This window comes from Hemicordylus capensis, chromosome 1 (genome assembly GCF_027244095.1).
Source record: "Hemicordylus capensis ecotype Gifberg chromosome 1, rHemCap1.1.pri, whole genome shotgun sequence".
Taxonomy (NCBI): Eukaryota; Metazoa; Chordata; class Lepidosauria; order Squamata; family Cordylidae; genus Hemicordylus; species Hemicordylus capensis.
Genome location: NC_069657.1, coordinates 141,991,263 through 142,012,287, shown reverse-complemented (window position 1 = coordinate 142,012,287; position 21,025 = coordinate 141,991,263). Strand labels below are relative to the sequence as shown.

Here is a 21,025-nt window from a genome sequence, read left to right as displayed (position 1 = left end):
GAAATGCAACTCTACTAGATTCATGCCCTGACCTCTAACCATAGGGCCTCCTAATCTGGGCCATGATAAATATGCAAAGATGTCATAAACACATACACACACGTACACACACACACACACACACACACACCCCTGAGCAATGTATGCCTAATAGTAGAATACTATGCATAGTATTCGCAAAACAAAACATTGCAATGCTGTTTCTCTCTTGCTATCTATTAAGCATATCTGTGTGCTCATAATTTCAAAATGGTGCATTCTACTGAATTTAACTTTCTGGTCTGAGATTCGCACTGGTTTTGGTTGGAGTTTAGTGCTCCACACATGTTTCATTGAGATAGAAGTGTGTAACTAACTAGAGAAGCATGCAAACTTGCACAAAATTGGAGAACAATCCAGACTGCTTATCATGAGTGATGTGGTTATCAGATTGGAGACTATTTAGGATGTAGATACCATTTTCTATTGGATCAAATAGGTCTCAAGCAAGGGTCTATCTTGGCCCTGCTGGCTGAGATGCTTGCAGAGGTGTATCTAGGGAAAATAGCGCCTCAGGCAAGCACTGAAATTGTGCCCCTGTCCAAACATCTGACACCCATCTTTCAGATAACAGCTAAAAAATACAACTCCAGACACTTTCAGGAGAAACAGGTTGTAAGAAACACACACATGAATACACACATACAACCACACATGTGGCACATATGTGCCAGTCGCCTTCCCAAGGAAACGCAGCACATCCATGTGCTGGACATGCCTCCATAGAGCTGTGCAGTGAAAGCTCTCTTTAGCAAATGCTCTGCCACCTCAGCACACTTCACTACAGGTTGCTGCCTCCAAGAAATTCAGATATGTTTTTTTTCCTGTCCAAACAGCTTTTGCCTTAAAGGGAGATGTTTGCAATGGGAAATCCTAGGGGCCCCAAACAATCTGAAAATTATCCAGCAGCTTGTAATAGGCTTGGATCCAGCAGCCTGATCAGGAAGAAGGTAGAAGTTGCAGCTAGCCACAGAACAGCAAAACAGTATGATATTCAAATGAGAAAAATGGTGTATGTGTGTGAGAGAGAAAGAATTTATAACAATAATCTACTCTGCACTACCTTCACCAATTTTCTGTCTCTGCCACACTGCAAAGGTTTGGTAAAAGGTTGCCCCTGCCCCATTCCCTCAAGATCTGCCTGGTATGCAGAGGGAAACAATATTACCAGCTAGAGCAAGCTGGCTTCCCTGCAAAGTAGCTACAGGCTGAGAAAGGGGGAAGGCGTACTAAGGGCCAATGAAATAAATTAAAAAGAGACACATTGTTCAATACAGAGGCAGGCAACAGGCAGACTGGACAGTAAACTTCATGTCTAGTTTATCAAATGCACTAGTCAATCAGAATCACAGCACGACTATTCAATGTGTCTTTTAAAAACAATTGTGTTCAAAGTTAAAAGGGAGTTGCATTGATTTTTTAAAGAAGACAATCTAAAATATAACTTTTTTAGAAGGCAAGGAAACTTGAGCAAATCTACTTAGGATGCACAGCTAATAAAAACCCAAGTACAACTCAGCTAAATTGAAGGGAATAATTTGCAGCACGTTAACCACATATTTCAAAAGACAAGCCATTTATCAGTATGGTAAGAATGCACAACACAGGGATGGCAATACATTGCAAATGCAACATTTCTGGGTGTGAATTCTTACAGCAGTTTTTTTTTTTTAAAGCACCACACAAATTAAAGGCAGGCACTTTCCAAGTTTGAAATCCCACAAACCTTATAATCAGATTGCTTGACAATTATTCAGATAAAGATAGAGCTCTGTACAGAGAATTAAACAGCATGCGAGTGAATATTTCCATTTTATTCTTTGCCTCCCCCCCCCACCCTTCAGTTTTGCCAGCTTACAAAGTATTAAACCAACATTGTCTTTTTAAGGGATATTTTGTCCACTTACTTTTGTGCCATTTATATCAGTTTTTTAAATGCTCGGGTCCATTGCATTCTTCTGACTCCCTAGATCAGGGAAAAAACTAGACTAGGGCCTCACAGAGGCCATTTGAGTATGTGCGGTGGCCATTTTTTAAAATTTAAAAACATGGTCACCACACATGCTCAAATGGTCCCTGCGAGGTCTTATGCCTTGCCAGGCCTTGCAGAGGCCTTTTGAGCCTGTGCGGCGACCTCCAAAATGGCCACTACACTGATCTTTGTAGGCCTGAACAGGCCTGAAAATCAGACAGGGACAGGCTGCGGTTGTGATCTAAGAGGGTGGCGGGGGAGGGGGAACCTTTGCAGAACCCTCCCCCCCATGGCCTTTAGAAAGTCCCCTGAAGGGACTACAGGTTATTTTTTTTTAAAAATCGTGAATTGGGGAGGGGGTGGGAGCAGCATGGCACTGGTGCCCCCCAAGTGGTGCCTAGGACATGTGCCCTGGCTGCCCTACCCTAGATTTGCCTATGGATGCTTGTGATGCAAAGGACTGAAGACCTTCTGCATGCAACATGCATGTTCTGCCACTGGGTGGGTTCCATCCCCTTACTGTGGCAGGAGATGCAGGTTTCTTTCATTCTTGGAGGGTCTGCAGCAGCAAGAATAGTATTTTAGTTGATGACTACTGCCTCCCGTAACCCCACCCCCACTCTACACAGCCAGCTCTGAAGGGTCTTCATGGACTGCACCAGAAAAAGCATATTACTTTAACTGACTGAAGTTATCAGAGTATGAATGAAGCTGCAGGCTCCTTGAATTTCATAGGAGGATACATCTGGCATATTAGATGTGCATAATGTGTATATATAGTGTATGCATGCATGTGTGTGTTGTACATACAAACCATAGTTTCTGCATTGTATTATAAATTCAATTACCCAAAAGATGATTTTGTTTTCAGACTCAGGCGTTCTAAGATGACTTGGTAATTATCCCTTTTCCTCCAGATGTGCACTGTAGTCTGGAAACTTCATTCTCTGTACTAGTGAAATCAGTTTTTAATCCAAACAACGTGTCTAGGCTTAGACATTTTTACTGTTGAGGATGTGAAGTTGATCCAGGGTGATAATACAATGAGGCAGCTGGTCAAGCTGGATTCTTCATTCCCTCCTAATGGAGGTTGGCTGCTATTGGGTTTTATCAACATTCACATGTTTGGCGAGGCATACCTGACATGCTGTTGAATGCTTTCACTGGTATGTCATATAATTCCAGGCTCTGTAAACTTTCTTTTACTTTAAATGTCCTTTGTGTCTGATCAGTCATATCTGATTACCCTTACTGACCATGTTATTCATTCATTCATTCATTCATTAAAACCGTTTCATTCTGTCACTCACTCACTCACTCACACTCACACCATAACATCATTGATTTTTCTTTCTTTCTTTTATAATTACAGCCAGTTCAGAAATAGGATGAAAAAGCAGTGGTGTTTTGTTGTTGTTTCTCCCCATTACACCAATAAAATGAATGTCTAGATATAGGCAAGCTTAGCAAAATTGAGAAAGAAAGTATGCAGGAACATGAATAATTTTGGTATAGTCCATTGACCCTTTAAAAACAGGAAATGTCAGCCTCACGAAATTCTCCTTCTCTCAAAATTATTCCTTCTGGAATAATGCATGTTTTTCTTCTCTTCTAAAATTGATCTTGATATCAGCTTAAAATATGAAATTAGCAAAAATATCAAAGCTTGGAGCCACAAGCTGTAGTCATGGCATAAAGTGCTAACATGCCTTTAAAAGGAGTGTCTGGAGCAGGGATGTCAACAGACTGCAGTATTGAAGGCAATGTTGTTGATAGCTAGAATTTTATTTATGCAAAGACTTGGGACCAAACAAGAGGGAAAGCCTATTGTGTGGGCCAGGGCCTAAGTGCTTGATTTTTCTCATGTAAATAGCAGCTGCATTGGGGCCCTCAAACTGGACTAGGACTGTTGCCTAGAGGATGGGGACTTTAGCCCTTTGCCCCATTGTCCCAATTCAGCCTCTGCACCCTGCAGTTGCTCCTTGCTGGGAGGCAAGCTCCAGTTGGTGCCAATGCGAGCTTTCTTTCTGGGGCAAATAACTGGCGTGTGACCCAATCTGGGTTGGCATTGTGGCAAAGCAAAATGTGAAACCATTGCCATGGTTCTGCTCCAGACTTGGGTCCTCCGTTCATGAGGGGAACAGACAAGCACTACTACTGTCATAATTACAGACTTAGTGTAATGTGAGTTTCAAACAACATTGTGTTAGGCTACAGTGCATACCCATTTGTCTCTGTGTAGAAGGGTACTTTCTGTTTTCTTCTCTTACATTTAATAAAGTATTCATTTCCCCCCCCCCCATACTGAGGCCTTAGAATCTGAATAGACACATTAAAAGAAACAATTACATCAATTTTAAATTCCTGAAAGGAGAAAATAGACAAAATCAGCACAGCCCCTTAAACAAGTGTCACCAAATGCTTCATGAAAATAAGGAAAGCTGAACAAAACCAGAGGCCAGAGAAAAACCAGTTCTTAGTAGAAAATGACCCCTAGCGGAAAAGGTGTCCAATGCATGCCTAACTCTAGCATACCGTGGTATGAGAACTCAAAAACTTGTTCAGGAAAACTTGGGTTGGTTTTCTTGTCTGCACGTTTCTAATATATTTGGAAGTGAAACACACGTGTGCCACCTGGTGGCCACATGTAATAGTTCTAGATGTTCCATGTATCTCAGAGAGAGATGTGAAACTTTGAAGCTGCCATGGAGGAGAAAACTGGTTTTCCAGTCCGCCTACCTCCTGCAACAGACACCTTGGAAGAAAAACTGAAATATCCTATACCATAAAAAGCTAATGTGTGCGGCCATGCTGCCCATGTCTTTTTGGGCCGTTCTGGGCATGCGCAGAGCGCATGCCCAGATCAGCCCCAAAAGATATGGCCGCCCAGATACGGGTGGCCATGTTGGAGCAGGAGAAGTGGTGGCCTAGGAGAAGCGGCCGCCGCCAACAGGAGAAGAGTGCTGGCGAGGCGGCGGCAGAGCTGCGGCCTCGGCCAGAGGTGGCGGTGGCCGCGGCGGGGCGAATGGCCCCGATGGCGGCAGCCGCCGCCACGGTGAGAATACGGGTGAGGCAGCGGTGGCTGCGGCGGGCGACTGGCCCCGATGGCGGCGGCGGCGGCGGCGAAAGTGCGGATAAGGCAGCGGCAGCCGTGGCGGGCCGACTGGCCCCGATGGAGGCGGCCGCCGCCAAGGAGTACGGGTGCGGCGGCAGCGGGGCTATAGGTATGGGCGAGCCGGCAGGGGCAGCCAGAAAGGGGAGGCCGAAGGTGGCAGGGCGGACTGGGAAGGACTGGGCCTGCTGATGGCCGCACTCGGGGGGGGGGGAGCGGGGGTGGTCTACTAGCGCCCGTTAATGTAACGGGCTGAAAATTGCTAGTATGCAATATTTACTTTCTTACCAAGCATAAGCTTAATTTATAATTTAGTGCATATGTGTATTGTTTGGTATAAGTGAAATTTACAAGTACAGTTTTTAATTTTATTCAGACAATAATTACAAATATACCCAGTGTTAGGAACAGATCTCCAAGCTGCTACATCCTAAAGTACATAAGTATATCAAATAGACATAAATAGGAATAAAATAAAAGCTGAAAATAGGAATAGTCAACTTTGTAGTAAATGAAAGGAAAACTACACTTGTGGTAACTTAATAGTTCAGAATCGACAGTGAAAGAAATTCCCATTGTTAGTCTGAATAATTTGCAGGAACACAGTTTGCGTGGGGTTTTCCTACTGGAGCACCAGTGGAAGTTTTCACGTACCCTTGTGTCTTTCCCAGGTGACTGCAGTGCTCTCAAGTCTCCCAGAGCCTCCCCCTGTCACTTCTCCTCCCACTGCCAAAAAGCCCTCACAGCCAGAAGAGAAACTCCATTCGCAAACTGAGCTCACCAAACTGGAAGAGAGACGGCCATTTGCTTCAGGTGGTAAGTCTGGGGTTTTTTTTTACCCTGGTGGCTTCATTAATGAAAAATGAAGACTGATTGTTAAAATTCCACACATTCAAGTTCTCTTGAAAGTGCTATTTGGAGATGAGTGGAAAAGAGAAGCCCTGAATGGTTTTCTTATTATTACTATAAATCCTCAGGTTGGTATTTATTTAGAGCAAATGGCAGTATAGGTGCCAGAGTTAAGGCAAAGATAAACAAAACATTTTTAAAGAGTTGTATAGCCAATTGGAAACACCAGTAGATCTTCTTGTTAGTTTAATGGAGGATACTCTTGCAAGCACCATTATGTGGTCAGTGATACTATTTTACAGAACATCTTTTGCATTATGTAAGGGGCCAGAGAGAGGGCCTGTCAGACCACGCTCACCCATAAGGATCTGCCAGGGCCCTCTGCTCATCATCTCCGGCCCTGCTTGCTGCCCCACCATTGACTTGGGATTTGGTTGGCAGGGACAAAATAAAGTTGTTCCTGCCAACAACTAACAATTCCCTTAATTGTGCCCCCTATATATTTATTTATTACATTTTTATACCACCCTTTCCAAAGGTTCTGGCCGGTGCACAACAACAAAACAAAAAACTAACTATCACTTAAAACAATCAACTTAAAACAATATAAAATCAAATTTAAAAACAATTAAAAACATTCAAAAACAATTTTGCCTCTGGAATGCTCTTCTAGAAAAGTTTCACTATGCTCCCCCACCCTTAGGGTTTTTTCTTTTTTAAAAAGTTCTTAAAACTCATTTGTTTGGAGAGACATTTTTTTAAAAAAGTTCTTGTAACTCATTTATTTAGAGAGACATTTTAATGTTTTTAGTACAATCTGATGAGTTCTTAAATTTTTAATTAAGTCAATTTTTTTTAATATTGTCTGTTACCTCTTTTATTGTTTTGGTTTTAATTTTATACTGTTTTTAATTGTTTTGTAGTTGTGAGCTACCCCGATCAGTATTGCACTGGAGGGATGGAATATAAATGGTTCATATTAATAGTAATAATAATAGTAATAATAAAATAATATGAACTCCCTGAAATGCCATTCACAGTAATAAACAGGAGGAAAGCAACTTTTCCCATCAATTCAGCTGTGTGTGTGTTTATGTGTGTGATACATTAATTGGTTTTTCATTTCCCCCAAAGCTGATGCCAAAGGTGAAAAAGGGGATCCAGGTGAAAAAGGTGAACGAGGCCCTAAAGGGGATTCTGGAGTTAGTGGAGCTCTATCAACAAATGGTGCTAAAGGTGAAAAGGTAAAGTGATAATATGTAGACACCCTTAATCATTTCAATCTAAAGGCTCTCAAGTCCTTTCCAAAACACAGAGAATTAGCAATGGCTGTACTTAACTAAAGAAGGAATATGTACCCCCTTTTTTTGCTGCACTGAAAAAATTGTAGTATAGTACCTTCTTCTCACCCACTATTCTAGCTTTATCTTCTCTTAGATGTTTTGATTGTGGTAGATGTGGCTGAGCTTGGACTTTTGGAGGGTTTTCCTGGGCTTGGATGAGCTTAATTTTTTCCATGGGCATGGGGGTGGGGGAAGCGATTTTGTATGAGCTGTGAAATGAAGCTTAACCATAGCTGGCCATTTGTTGATGAACTATTATTACTGTATACTGCTTTTCAGCTAAAAGTTCTCAAAATAAAAAGTTCTGCTTTTCAATGAAATGTTCTCAACAGTTTACATAGAAAAATAATAACAATTTTTTTAAAAATGGGTTCCCTGTCCCCAAAGGGCTTACAGTCTAAAAAGGAACACAAGGTAGGCACTAGCAAGCACCACTGGATGGATGCTGGGCTGGGGTGGAATAGGGCTGGTTACTACCCCCCTGCAAAATATAAAGAGAATTGCCTCTTTGAAAGTTACCTCTTTGCCCAGTTAGTCTAGTGCAATGACTCTCTTGCTGTGACTTTCTGTGAATGTGAGAGAAAGGCAAGAGAAGAACACAAGCATGTACTAGGGAAGGAGTGAAAGGACCCTGGTACCAAAGGATGGGAGTTCAAAGATAATCAGATCAACTGCATCTGTTTTATTCTGCAGTGGATCATGTGCAAAATAACTTGTTGGTACCAACCTTTCCATTCTTTTGTTGTTGCTGCTGCTGCTGTTCATTCTTTGTAAAGCATCATCACCATCATATGATGAAAGCATGAATTTGGAAAAGCAGCTACCAGCTGGAGGACAACTTCCTTTGTGCTTTTGCTTTTCCAAGGGGAAGACCAGGGGCATAACTATAATAGGGCAAGGGGAGACAGTTGTCTGGGGGCCCACTGCCTTGGGGGCCCCCCAGAGGCAAGTCACATGACTGACTCCCCAGCTGCGTCCCCCCCCCCCGGGGTGCTTCAGTTGTATTCGTCCTCCAAAACTGATGTGAGTGTTAAGAACTGGAGCTACCAGAACAGCATGTCTTTCTCTAGTACCATTAAATGACTTGCATCGGCCACAATTTACAAAACCTTTTAAAAAAAAGTTTAGGATGATGATCTATTGTGGCACATAGGTTATATATCATTTAAGATTTCTTTACTTAATGAGCTGAGCTTCAGTGAGGGGGGGCATTTTAAAATCTTGCCTAGGCCCCTGGGGAAGACCTTTGATTAAGCTGGGTAGGAGCCCAATGGAGAAGTATGTGAGACTAGGAAGAGGGAGTCTTCTTATGCAAGTCATGCTGACATCCCCCCACTTGGAGCTAGCTGCTCACTTCAGTGCCTTTACTCTGAAGTTGCTCCTTACAATGCCTTTCCTTAAAAAAATATAAAAAATTATGGAACAAAACTGAGCTTATGAAAGGTGAGGTTTGGTTGTTCATGATAAACTTATTCATTAATTCACTTTTTAGTGCACAATCCATCAACTCATTTCCTTTGCCAAAGGTAGTTTGGTTATGGGGGTTTGGTTATCCCCCCACCCAAGTACAGATAATGCAACCTGATTTTGTTTGTTAAACTGATTATAGTTGTGTTGGATGCTCAAAGGTTTTGCTATTGATTTTACAGGGAGAAAAAGGAGAGCTGGGTGTTAAGGTGAGCACAGATTCTATATGTTTCTTTTAAAAAGGTGTTTCAAAGGAGTACCGTGAAGAGAATTTACGTGTAAGGGAACAGATATGTGTAAGGGAACATAGTGTGCCTTTAGCAATTCTGATTTTAACATGCTTTTTATGACACTTTAATGACTAATACATTTATTGCAGAATAAACTTTCATGGACTAGAGCCCTCTTAAAAGTTCATTTTATTTAAAATATTTATGTCTCATCCCTCCAGTGCAATACAACTTGGGGTGGCTAACAGCCATAGCAGAATAATCAACAGATTAAACAGTAAAGCAGTATAAAGTTGGAAAACAAGTAAAGCACTAAACATTATAAAATTAATAGAAGATCAATTAAAATAGACCCAATTTTGTTAAGGCCCATCAGATACAAGCTGTGGTGAAATACATTAAAAAGCCTCTGTAAACAGATTAGTTTAAATCTCTTTCATTTCACTTAAATCTCTTTCATTGAATAATCCTATTTTAATGGGCATATCCAACATCCTGTCTCTCCAGCAGTGCCCATCATAGATGCTACAGGGGAGGATGGGAACAAAAGTCATTTTATATTGAAAGGAATTGTTCCTAACTGTTATGGCTGGCAATTAAAAGCCTCTGAATCACAAGACATTCTTCATACATTTATGCATATGAGGTTGCTGAGCTGTGTAGCAAGAGTCTATAGGAGGGATATACATCCCTTTTACCAAGAGACACTTCCATCTTCATCCAGTACTTACATGTTCAGATAGATCCTCTGATTTGCATTTCATCCGTTTTTAGCTTGCTGAAATATCTTATCTAACTCTGATGGTGTCTTGACACTCTGATGGTGTCAAATGGGTAACTGCTCAGTGGACACTTTTGATTTGATGCACGTCTTCGCTAACAGATGGTTAGAATGTTGGCATGCACAGTCACATTTTAGAGTGTGGTACAAGAAATGAGAACGGAGCTGCTAGCATCAGATAAAGAAAATTAAAAATCATTCCATTCAGCATCCTGGTTGGGAACAGTGGTGTTAGAAAACACTGAACTCAGAGGGACCAAAAGACTACCAACTCCTTGGTATATGGCAGCAGAACCCTCCACAAATCAACCCATGCAACAGAGAACTGGTTCAGATAATACCACTCAGCGGCCAGCTCAGTTGCACAAAGTGTGTGCCAATGTCTTGTAATCATGGGGGGAATGCCACATCAAAACATCATTGCACAATTTCAGTGCAGTTGCCTTGAGCCACTGCAGTACAGTCTATACTGCTGATCCAAGTTTTTAGGAAACTAAGCACCTGAGTTTGCATGGCATAGCATAAGATTTAATGTCAGTTACTTTTGCCTTTTTGTTTTGGAAATAATGTGTGTTGCATTTCTCAATAGGAGCGCAAAGTAGTATGGGCGGTTATTGACATGGATATCTGTAACCGTTTTCAGCAATGTGGCTATTGTGTGCCAAATGCTGTAGGAGGGTGGTTCCTTGCTCCAAGGACCTCATCATCTAAGACATAGTGTTGAGTTGACTTCTGTAATTTGTTTGAAGAGGGTAGGGATTAGGGAGTTGGAACAAGGAAGAGGAAAAATGTATCTGTAATTGTTCTCTATGTAAGAGAAGACAGCAGGAAGATTTTTAATAGCAAAGAGAGGCAGGAAAGAGAATTAGTGGTTCTCATCTGGCAAATGCCCATTTTCAGTTTGTTAAAATCTCAAGAGAAAGATGTCTGGCTAGTTCTCATCTTGCATTTTTCTCTTAACCCCTCCACCCCACCTCTAGGGAAATGCAGGTTTTGGATATCCAGGCTCTAAAGGACAGAAAGGTGAGCCTGGTGCTCAGGGGTCTCCTGGGCCTGCTGGGCCCCCAGGCCCTCCTGGGACCATCGTGCAGCATCCCGATGGCTCTGTGGTGGAGCAGGTTGCTGGGCCCTCAGGACCCGTTGGCCCACCAGGACTACCTGGGAGTGATGGTCTACCTGGAAAGGATGGAGAGCCTGTAAGTAAATGTTTGAGGCAGTGACTGGGTGCAAATGATGGGAGGCATTCTGGAGGAAAACACTTGTGGTGATTGGGAAAAAATTGCCTCTTGGGGCTAATTAGCTCATTGTTATTACCTATTGAAGAGAGTGAGACACGCATTAATGGTATACAAGTGACAGATGTGTGTAGATACCTAGTTATACTCCTCAGACTTTCCATGGAACCCATCAGCCAGGGGAAACTTTGCATGTCTGTATTGGTTGATAACAGCTACTTACCGGCTGAAAAGGGGTTATTGCATTATGCGCTGCTGTTGCAGATGTGCATGCCCCTTTCACTTTTTGGATCCCAGCTATTAAAATAGTGACTAAAGCACAGTGTAAAGATCCCACCAGCAGTTCATGGCTTGTAGTGTTCATGGGCTACAGGTAAGAATCCTGGACCAGGGCTTTAGGGGTTATATGTGGAATGTATATATTTTACTGAGAGTTCCAAAATGTGAGTGATTCCCGCCTATGTAATTCCTGCTAGAAATGTCTTATCATCCTGTAGCCCATTATCAAGTTATATTGTCCACATAATTTATCCCCCTTTAGCTATTTTTAACCTGTTCTGCTTTTCTGCCTGCATAGATTAGATTAGATTTTTACGGTCAATATTCAGCCTTTAATAAGCCTGTGCACACTCTTTCCAGCTCCATTTTTAAAATTTATAATTAATTTGTATGCCACTTAAAAGTATTGTACAATTCTTAATGATAAGGTTGAAACCAACACATTCAGTCATGTAAAGCAAATAATATGTGTGTGCTTGTACACACACAGATACACATGCACGGTGTCTCCCTTGATTATTGCTCCTGCTTTCATATATTATTATTCTGTTTTATTATCTAGGAAAGCAGCCTCAAATAATTTCTTCATTTCCACCTGTTCAGCCTGCTGTGTTGACTCAGTCTTCTGTGTTCTGTTCTCCCTACTTCCCTCTCTCCTCCTTGCTGCACAATTTTGTTGTATTTTATCCTGCCTTCTTCAACAGTTTTATCCCTAAACCATATTCAGCACAGACAGAAACAGGGCCAAATAGTCTTCCTATGTGTTGTGCAAGTATTATGAGTGTGTGGGCTTGCCTTCCCCAGCATTTTTAGCCAAATCCCTTGTGAGTGCTGAGAAGGTTCCAAGGAATCTGATCCTGGAATTTGTGGGAGTGGCTGTGAAGGATAATTGTTGGATGGCAACAGTGTGGAAGAGTCTGGCTGCTGCTAACTTCCTATGTTTTATTCATATTAGGGAGATCCTGGTGAAGATGGCAAACCAGTAAGTTTGCAACTTTTTGTCTAACCTTTTGAAGATACATTCCTTTTGTTTAACTGGCATAGTTGTAGAGAAATTATTTTCCTGTCAGTACTTCCCTGACAAATGTTAACATTGGAAAGTTTTTGTCTATCATCACCCACCTATATCTGGTGTACAGAAGCATTTAAAGTGTGTGTATGCAAGTGTGTGTATATATGCTGCATGAGAGAGAGAGAGAAATACTGAAATGTGAAATATCAAAACTAGAATGTTTAAAAAGGTCGCTTAAAACCTTTTCTTTGGTATCAGTTCTGAAGTCCTTCTCAGCAGAAGCTTAGTTTTAGCTTGATATGATTTTCAGTTGCCTTGCCCAGCATGTGTGTATGTCTATAAGCAAAATGTAATAGCTGTTTCTGTGTTGCTCTTCTGGGATCACCCAGGCTTGGTCTAATCACTTATTTCTTGCACAGGGGGATGTTGGCCCTCAAGGATTCCCTGGGACCCCAGGTGAACCTGGCCTGAAAGGTGAAAAGGTATGAGCATAGGATCCAAATGAACATAAAGCAAATTATGTCCTCACTAAACTCTGTTCAGTGAACAACAGCATCTTCTGAGCAGCAATTTGTCTGTGGCTGCATCATTGGTTTGTGGTCAGTGTTATAGCTCTGTAATATGTTCTTTACACCTAGGGTGATCCAGGAGTAGGTGTAAGAGGCCCCCCTGGGCTGCCAGGACCACCCGGGCAACCAGGATTCAATTCTAAACTAGACAAGTTGGTAAGTTCCAGATGGTCATAATAAACGCATGGAGAGGAATTTGTTCGTGTTACCCCTGCCCTTTTTGGGTCAATATTGTAGGATAATATTGTAACATGATGCCTCCAATGCAGTTGTCTGCTTTTCTCTGTACATGATTTCCCCCATTTTCCCTCATATTTATGTCTGTATGTATTTATTTGCTGGATTTGCATCCTGTACTGTGCACATAGGCACAGGGCGGTAACTAGGGATGTGCATGAATGGACTCACAGAACCTTCAAATTGATTCATTGATAACGGCCAGCTTGGCCAGCTATCTTGACGAATCACCAGAATCGATCTGGGTGCTTTGAACACCATTTTGAGGCCCATTTGGCCTCAAAATGGCACTTTTTCCCGGGGAGAGCTGGTCTACCAATTGGGGTCAGCAGGTAGACCAGTCCTCTGTTCCGGACTTCATGCATCAGCCCACCTTAGGGGATTAGTCTCCTGGGGGGTAAGCATCATTTTGAGACCTGTTTTTCCAGAAAAAATGGGCTTCAAAATGGCGTTCAAACCACCCAAATCAATTCAGGTTGAATCGGGGGTGATTCACTTTGATCACAAATCAGGCCCTTTGTTTTGAGGGCAATTTGATTTGAGGTCAAATCTGCAAATTGTCCCCGATTTGTCCTTAATCAATTCAAACTCGAATTGAATTGCACACCCCTATAGGTAACCACCTTGGGTAGCATCCAAGTTAACTCCAGATTAGCAGAATCTCCTTCTGTGCATAAAATGAGCATTACATTCATGCAAAGATTCTTAGCATGACATGAAAGGGTTCTTGTATGAATGTAATGCTCCTTCCATTCACAGATGTAGTGTCCACTGCAAGAGGGTTGCTACCCTTAAAGAGAAATCGCTAGCATAAACTGTTATGAAACCGTATGCTTAAATTAGAAAAACACATTATGCCACTAAAAAGGCTTAGGTCACGAAATGCTCATCAAGACAACAAAGTATTGGCATTATCTCCAGAATATGCTCAGGGTCAAGTTACGGCAAATTACAGGAAGGAGGGGTTCTGGAGGCAGGTTGCAGTCAGTGGGGATCTCTTTCTGTGTGTCCTTGTTGTCTGAACTCATGGTACAGATGGTGGTGTTAGAAAAAAGGTGTTTTTGGTTGAGGATAAAGTTGTGATGGTACATTAGAGAGAGGCTGATCTTGGAAGTATGATGGAGACTAGCCCAACCCCAAGAGTCACTGGAGTTAATGACTGCTGCAAGGTCTTGGGTGTTGCAAACAGAATGCTGCAGAGCAGAAGCTCCCTGGCCGTTCCATTTTCAAGAGCCATCTCTCTCCCCTACCCCACCCCCCACAAAGGTGCATCTTATAACCTAGCTTGTAAAGCCCAGTGCTGCTTGCATCACCAGACAAGACAATGCACATAGTTCCATAGTTCCAAGCAGTGGCTACATGGAGGCTGGTTCTCCCCATTCCCACAACAGAGAGAGTCACTGACTGACTTTGATCAATATAGCCACAAACATGTGTCTGTCCCTACTTTCCCATTCTTGCTTGCTTGTCCTTCTTCAACAGCTTTCTTTTTAACATTTAGATTCATTCATGGCTTTTATGAATAGGGTGGTGAACAGATTTCAAAAGAGAAACATAATGTACCACTGACATTGAGAATGTGCTTCACAGAGGCTACATATGGCCCTGAAGCTTTTTTATTCTTCTGCAAGTTCCTCTTCAGGGACAGCAGCACAGTATCCTATTCACACATAAGGAGTGGGGGCTAACTTCACTCCTGTTCCCCCACCTCTTTTTCAAGCTGGCTAGATGTACACTCCAGCACACGAGAGTGCACAACCTCTGAAGAATAAAGTGAAAAAATGTGGACAGCTGTATCCACTTGATTGTCCTCTGGCTCTGAAGAAGGCTCCATAACAATTGATCATTCAAAGCTATTAAAATAGTTCAAAGTAAAATAAGCATGTATTCCTGTTCTTAGGGATAACTTTTCTCAGAAAGAAAAGTGAAGGGATGTACTGTTCCATGCCAGGCAATTTTAAGAAGAGTACTTTTGCTCCCCTCCGCCCAAAGACTCTAGGCATGAGCTGGAAGTAAAGGGCCACAACTTTATTAAATCCAACAACCAATTGAGCCAACCTGGGGATTGGCGCTCCACCCTCAGCAATGTGCATCTAAACCAAAGCAAGGCCCAACTTGAGCCCCTCGCCTAAGTTTTAATTGGGCGACTACGTCCTGCCTCAGAACCACATCATGTTTCTAAGGCTGGGAGTGCCCTTCCTAGCTGACCAGACAAAGTCAGAGTACCTACAGGAAGCATCATCCTCCCTGCCAAGTGGCAGAGGTTTTGAGGTTGGCAATGCTTCCCTGAGCAGAAAAGCCCCAGCCGTGACTCCCTGAGTCATGAACTCCTAGGGGATGGCAAGAACTCCTCCTGGTTCAAAACACGTACCTTATGGTGCTTGCCAGTAAGCCAGCCTAAGTGTCCACAACTGCAACTCCCAGCTGTGGCTGGGATAAACCTATCTAACTAAGAGAAATAGCATGAGAGAGGTGAAAAGGTGCCATTTCACAAAGAGCCAAAAACATCCTACCTGGCCCACAACAGGATGACCAGTAAAGCCCACTCCGTGCTTGAGGGTGGGTGGGAGGGAGAGATGCTGCTCCAAGCCAAATGAGATGCTTCAGGTGAGCTGGATTCACTTGCCCCCCTCCATCAATCACAACTCTTACTCTGCCTCATGCTTCAGCAGGCTGAGTGAGGCAAAAACCCCAACTGCACTCCCAGTGAGCAGAGGCAGACAGCGACATTCTCTCCCAATCATTAACATGTTCTGCAGTGTGTTATTTATTCTGGATAGTCTGATTCTTGTGGCTGTAAACCCCTTTTTCAGTTTAGACCAAGGCAGCCAGAGTTAGGCAAGTATGTCGCTATGAGCCCTGGAGGCCTTTGCCCCGGTAGCATTTATTTATGTGAACTGCCTAGAGCCATCTGGGTTAGGTGGCATGGCAAACCAACAGATATCTAGGCCTTGGTGCATATGGCCTCCTTTTAGGCATTTGTATGCTTTTCTTGCAGACGTTTATAGATATGGAAGGTTCTGGCTTTGGAGGTGATTTGGAAAGCTTACGGGTAAGTACCTACTATATTTGTAGCAGGAGCAGCAGCAGTAATCTGTTTGAGGAGTAGAACTTTGTGGCATCCCGTGGGCTCCTTTTTGGGAGGTGGCACATATTTATTGGTTCATTTTTATATTGATATCCCGCTATATTTATATTGTCATATTTTAGGGACCCAGAGGACCACCCGGGCCTCCGGGCCCTCCTGGTGTTCCCGGCTTGCCAGGACAACCTGGAAGATTTGGGACGAATGGCACGGACCTTCCAGGACCACCCGGCCTCCCTGGAGTGCCAGGTAGAGATGGCAGCTCAGGACTTCCAGGGCCTCCTGTAAGTAAAGGGATGCTTGGAGAGCTAACAATATAATGTTAAATCTTCTCAGTCACTTCCAGTATCATTTGCTGGGATATCTTCACTGCCACTGGAATTTTAGAGGCACAGGGAGGGGCAAGGGCCTTCACATGCTACTTTGTGGACTGTTGTGGGTTGATGGAGACTGAGGACTAAAGAAGAGCTGGTCAGGTTGTGCTACACTTCTAGGGGTATTGCTGTGAGCAGGTAGCCTCTCATTCCTTTGACCAGCTGGAGCAAAGAGAAAAATGAGACGCAGAACAGAAAATTCAAGTCTCTGCTCCTTTGCTAGTGATAGCAGATACTCCATTATATAGGATTATGAGCAGCCCCAAAAGCGTAAACAAAATTCCTAATGAGATCGCAAGATATAGCAACGTGGATATTGCTTTCGTGAGCCAGAGCAGCTTCCAGATCTTCTAGTTAAAAGACCCAGTTATGACTAGTGGCTTATATAACACAGGGCAAAATGACAATATAATATGCATGTGTGTGCATATATATGAGAGACTCCTGCCTGTAAGCTTGGAGGAGCTGCTGCCAGACTGTGTAGGCAATAATGAACTAGATGGACCAAGGGTCTGACTTGGTATAAGGCTTCCTATGTTCCTATGTGTAACAAAAACCCAATGGCAGCTTTTCCTTGAGAGGTAGTGAGTTGTCTCAGGTTGCTTTTCTCCCTTGTGGAGTTCTGGACAGTGGCCAACATCCTGACTAACAAAGCACTGGTATAACACCAGGCTTCTGAAGAATTCCAGACTAAGGTGGTCCCAGTGCTTGTTTGTGTGGGTGTGGTGGTGGTGGTGGGATTTCAGTGACCTCTCCTGCCAGGGAAGGCCTCTGTGTCACCCAAAATAAATTTCTGGGGGCTGCACAAACGTCAGGACACATGTTTTTAGGTGGGGGAGGCCATCAGCATGGGCCCTCACTGCTTAGCCAGCAGTGTGGCTGAGTTAGTTGAACTGTTCAGAAGCCGGCCCCTGGTGCTTCTCCCATTGCACCAGTACGCAGTCAGGATGTCAGCCAGTGTGTTCCCTCTCAAACAGACATTGGAACCACACAAGCTGGGGGAAGTGGCTAAGAGAGGAACTTCTGAATGGAGAAATGGTAGTCAGGGAAAGGGTTAAACACTCACGCCACCACTGCTGTTTATCTGCTCAAAGTCTGGTATTTCTCTGCTCAAAAGCAGCCCAAAGCTGCTTTGTCCAGCTTTTGTTACATGCATATGCATATAATAGTTTCACTCCCTGGTAAGAGATAGTTTCCTTTGACAAGGAAAGGGCTTGGGGTTAATTAGATGCAAGCTGTAGCTAGCCGCTTTAAAAGGATTTCTTCTCTTTCCTTATCTAATGTTTTCTAGGGCCTTCCTGGTTCTCCAGGAAGAGATGGGATCCCTGGTCAGCCTGGGGCGAATGGAGCAAGTGTAGGTATCTCCTCTGAACAAGTTCCTGTAACAAAGCCCTGCTTATCACCACAGTGGCAAGTTCATTTGGGACAGCCTGAGAAACTAGGCTGCCTTGGACTTGTTCCTACTTGGTGTAAATAACTTTCTTCACCAAAGTATGAATGAAGTATGAGCTGTATGAATTCTGTTCCTTTGCTGTTTCCAGGGAGAACCAGGAGAACTAGGCCTCCCAGGAGCACCTGGACTTAAGGTAAAGTAACTTACTTTCCACAGATGCTGTTACTAAACTATCTTTTGGTTCTGAGGCACAGCAGTACACACTAGTAGACTTTCCCCCTGTGCAATGAAATGGTGCAAAAAATATTTACTTTCCATTAATGTATCTCTACAGGACACTTCTGTCATAAATATAAATCACTCTGAAGACCATGTCAAAATCACAGTTCCTCCAAATAAAACTGCGAGTTATGGCTTTATGGCCCTGAGAATAATGTAGTAGAGATCCCTCTCACTTTTACAGAAGTGCCATTCCCAGAGTCTCTTGTTAGATAGCTGTAAGAAGTAAACAGGTTTAAATCTGAAACTGGTTTAAACGAGTAGTGTAAGCTTGCCCCAAGACTACAGCCACTGCAAAAGGAGCACATTACATTAAATTCTTTATATATCCAGACCTTTGTAAAGAATGCTAACCCCTCCACCATGGAGAGCAGCTCTGTCTGGTTACATGGTGAGTGGACAGTGGGAATACTTTTCTTTGATTACTGTTCCCATGTAATACTGTTGCCGATGCAGTAAAGTTGACAGGGAAACACCCCCTCTGCCATATTCCTGACTCTCCCAGTCCTCCTGGATCTATGATCTTCACTATTTTTCAAGCAGAGTCCACTTGGGCAAAGCCTCTTCAGTATGAGACCCATTTCCCACTGTGCTCACCTCCACACAGTATTGCACTTTTCTCATTGCAGGGAGGGAGGGCTCTTTAAGAGAGACAGAGCCCTCTCTTAGGAAGTGTCCTCTAGGAGGACACTTCCCAGCACTCTATGCATGTCTTCCAAGATGCTGCAAGGGCTCAGGAGTGCCCTCTTTTCCTTAAGGCAGCCCTCTGGGCACAGCACTGTACAGCATGATGAAAATGGTCCTCTCTGCATGGTGCCAGGGAGACTGTGCAGCGTATTCAGCTTCAGCCAAAGTTTCACACTGGCCCAATAAACAGTTAGTCAGGGAGCTGGTTGATGGGGACTGCCACGGCTCCGTGGCCTTACAATGAAGAACACAGACCTAGAGAGAGATCCCACCCCCACCTTCCTTTTGTCCAGATAGATGGATTGCCTCGGTTCCAGTCTTTTGTACTGGAAGATAAAATGGCCAGCTTGCATGCCACATGGGAAAATGTATAATTATTGTTCAAAATTCAGTGGCATTCACTATCAACATTTCTTTTGCGGCTGTACAACTTCATTTCATTACTACCACCACCACCACCACTGAAAATCAGAATTTATATATCCATGTACCAGCCACTCACATGTAATCATACAACTATTATAAGAACAGAGATGCATTCAGTGAGAGCCAGCGTGGTGTAGTGGTTAGAGTGCTGGACTAGGACCGGGGAGACCTGAGTTCAAATCCCCATTCAGCCGTGAAACTAGCTGGGTGACTCTGGGCCAGTCACTTCTCTCTCAGCCTAACCTACTTCAAAAGGTTGTTGTGAAAGAGAAACTCAAGTATGTGGTACACTGCTCTGGGCTCCTTGGAGGAAGAGCGGGGTATAAATGTAAAAATAAAAATAATAAATAATAATTCAGTTAGCATTTGATTACATCTCAGCACTATGTATGCTTATCTTGCCAGTGGAACATAAGTTATCATTCTCAATGTTCTGCATTTGACCTGGTCTAACACTGAACAGTACGAGGTGGTAGAGTTAACTGTACCATTTCAGTGTGTAGGTGGGGGAAAGTTGTGCCATATAAAAACTCCTGCAAGAAAAACTAATCATGAAGAGGCATTCTTGTTCAGCCCACTCCTTGTTGCACCAAGTTTTTTTAAAAGGCAGGTGTGTGTGTGTGTGTTTCTTGCAGGGAAACATTCAAATGTGTGATTCACCACCTGTGGCCTATATTGGTACAGTTCCTTCTGCCACCTTGCCCCACCTCACTCTGCTGCTTGTGTAAACCAGACTGTAGTAATATTAGGAGTATATTGGACATAGAATATTCTTCTCTATAACAGATCTATATGTCATTCTTTTCCTTCTTCTCAATCATCATGTCTTCGTTCACTTGTCCTATCTAACCAGAATGCTCTGCTTCCTATCCCCCCTGATGTGTTAGAGCAACTTTCTTATTACTACACAGCCCCGTACAGGGGGAAAGCAAGATCTGAGGTAACATCTCTGTGCATGCTTTTGTGTAGCATGATTGAGAGAGGTGTTAAAATGTCCTTTTCAGAACAAAATAATCTGAGATGCGCATAAAGGTATAAAAAGTCCAAAAATGTAGTGGGGTAATGCATATTCATGGAATGTTTGTGGTGTTCTAAAGAAACACCCATCATATGTTCCATCTTGCATTTCTATATTCAGCTATGGGTTTTTTCTTCTTTTTTCTTAGCGGGGAGGTTCGGTATATTTTTGTACTGATAGTTCTAATTTTTACGTAATTACCATGTAAATATCCTTTAACATAGGAAATGGAAAACCACATTAAAGATAAAGATCTCTCTTGTAAATTACCTCTCTTTTGTAAACTTTCCTAGGAAGCAATAAATGAAGATATCATTTTAGTTACTTTATACTAGGGAGGTGCACAAAATGAATTTTGCTCAAAACAGAACACAGATGGCTGAAACGTCTAGTTGGAACCACGGTCGAACCAGCTGTTTTGATGGAATAGGACTCGGAAATGTTTTGAGTGTTTCGGCCATAGGGAACAATGGAGAGACTCAAAATATCCCATTATTCACCATGGGTAGCTCCTAGGGACACCAAAGTGGCTTGGGTGGTAGGGCTACCTACCACTTAACCCACAAAAGAAATGGGCAAGCAGGCAAATTTAAGATATTTTTAATCTTTCCCACAAACTTCCATAGGATCCTATGGGG

General features: G+C 43.0%; 1 protein-coding gene across 7 annotated transcripts in view; it reads left to right on the top strand.

Annotated features, from left to right (window-relative positions):
• COL18A1 (collagen type XVIII alpha 1 chain) overlaps nucleotides 1-21,025 on the top strand; it is a 253,533-nt gene that overhangs the window by 190,087 nt on the left and 42,421 nt on the right. For all 7 annotated transcript variants that reach the window (XM_053269343.1, XM_053269353.1, XM_053269325.1 and 4 more), the window contains 11 exons: nucleotides 5,795-5,939; nucleotides 7,107-7,216; nucleotides 8,965-8,991; nucleotides 10,774-10,989; nucleotides 12,263-12,289; nucleotides 12,739-12,801; nucleotides 12,958-13,044; nucleotides 16,124-16,177; nucleotides 16,336-16,494; nucleotides 17,876-17,938; nucleotides 18,126-18,170. In XM_053269343.1, coding sequence (XP_053125318.1) covers nucleotides 5,795-5,939; nucleotides 7,107-7,216; nucleotides 8,965-8,991; nucleotides 10,774-10,989; nucleotides 12,263-12,289; nucleotides 12,739-12,801; nucleotides 12,958-13,044; nucleotides 16,124-16,177; nucleotides 16,336-16,494; nucleotides 17,876-17,938; nucleotides 18,126-18,170 — 996 coding nt within the window. The remainder of the gene's footprint in view (nucleotides 1-5,794; nucleotides 5,940-7,106; nucleotides 7,217-8,964; nucleotides 8,992-10,773; nucleotides 10,990-12,262; nucleotides 12,290-12,738; nucleotides 12,802-12,957; nucleotides 13,045-16,123; nucleotides 16,178-16,335; nucleotides 16,495-17,875; nucleotides 17,939-18,125; nucleotides 18,171-21,025) is intronic.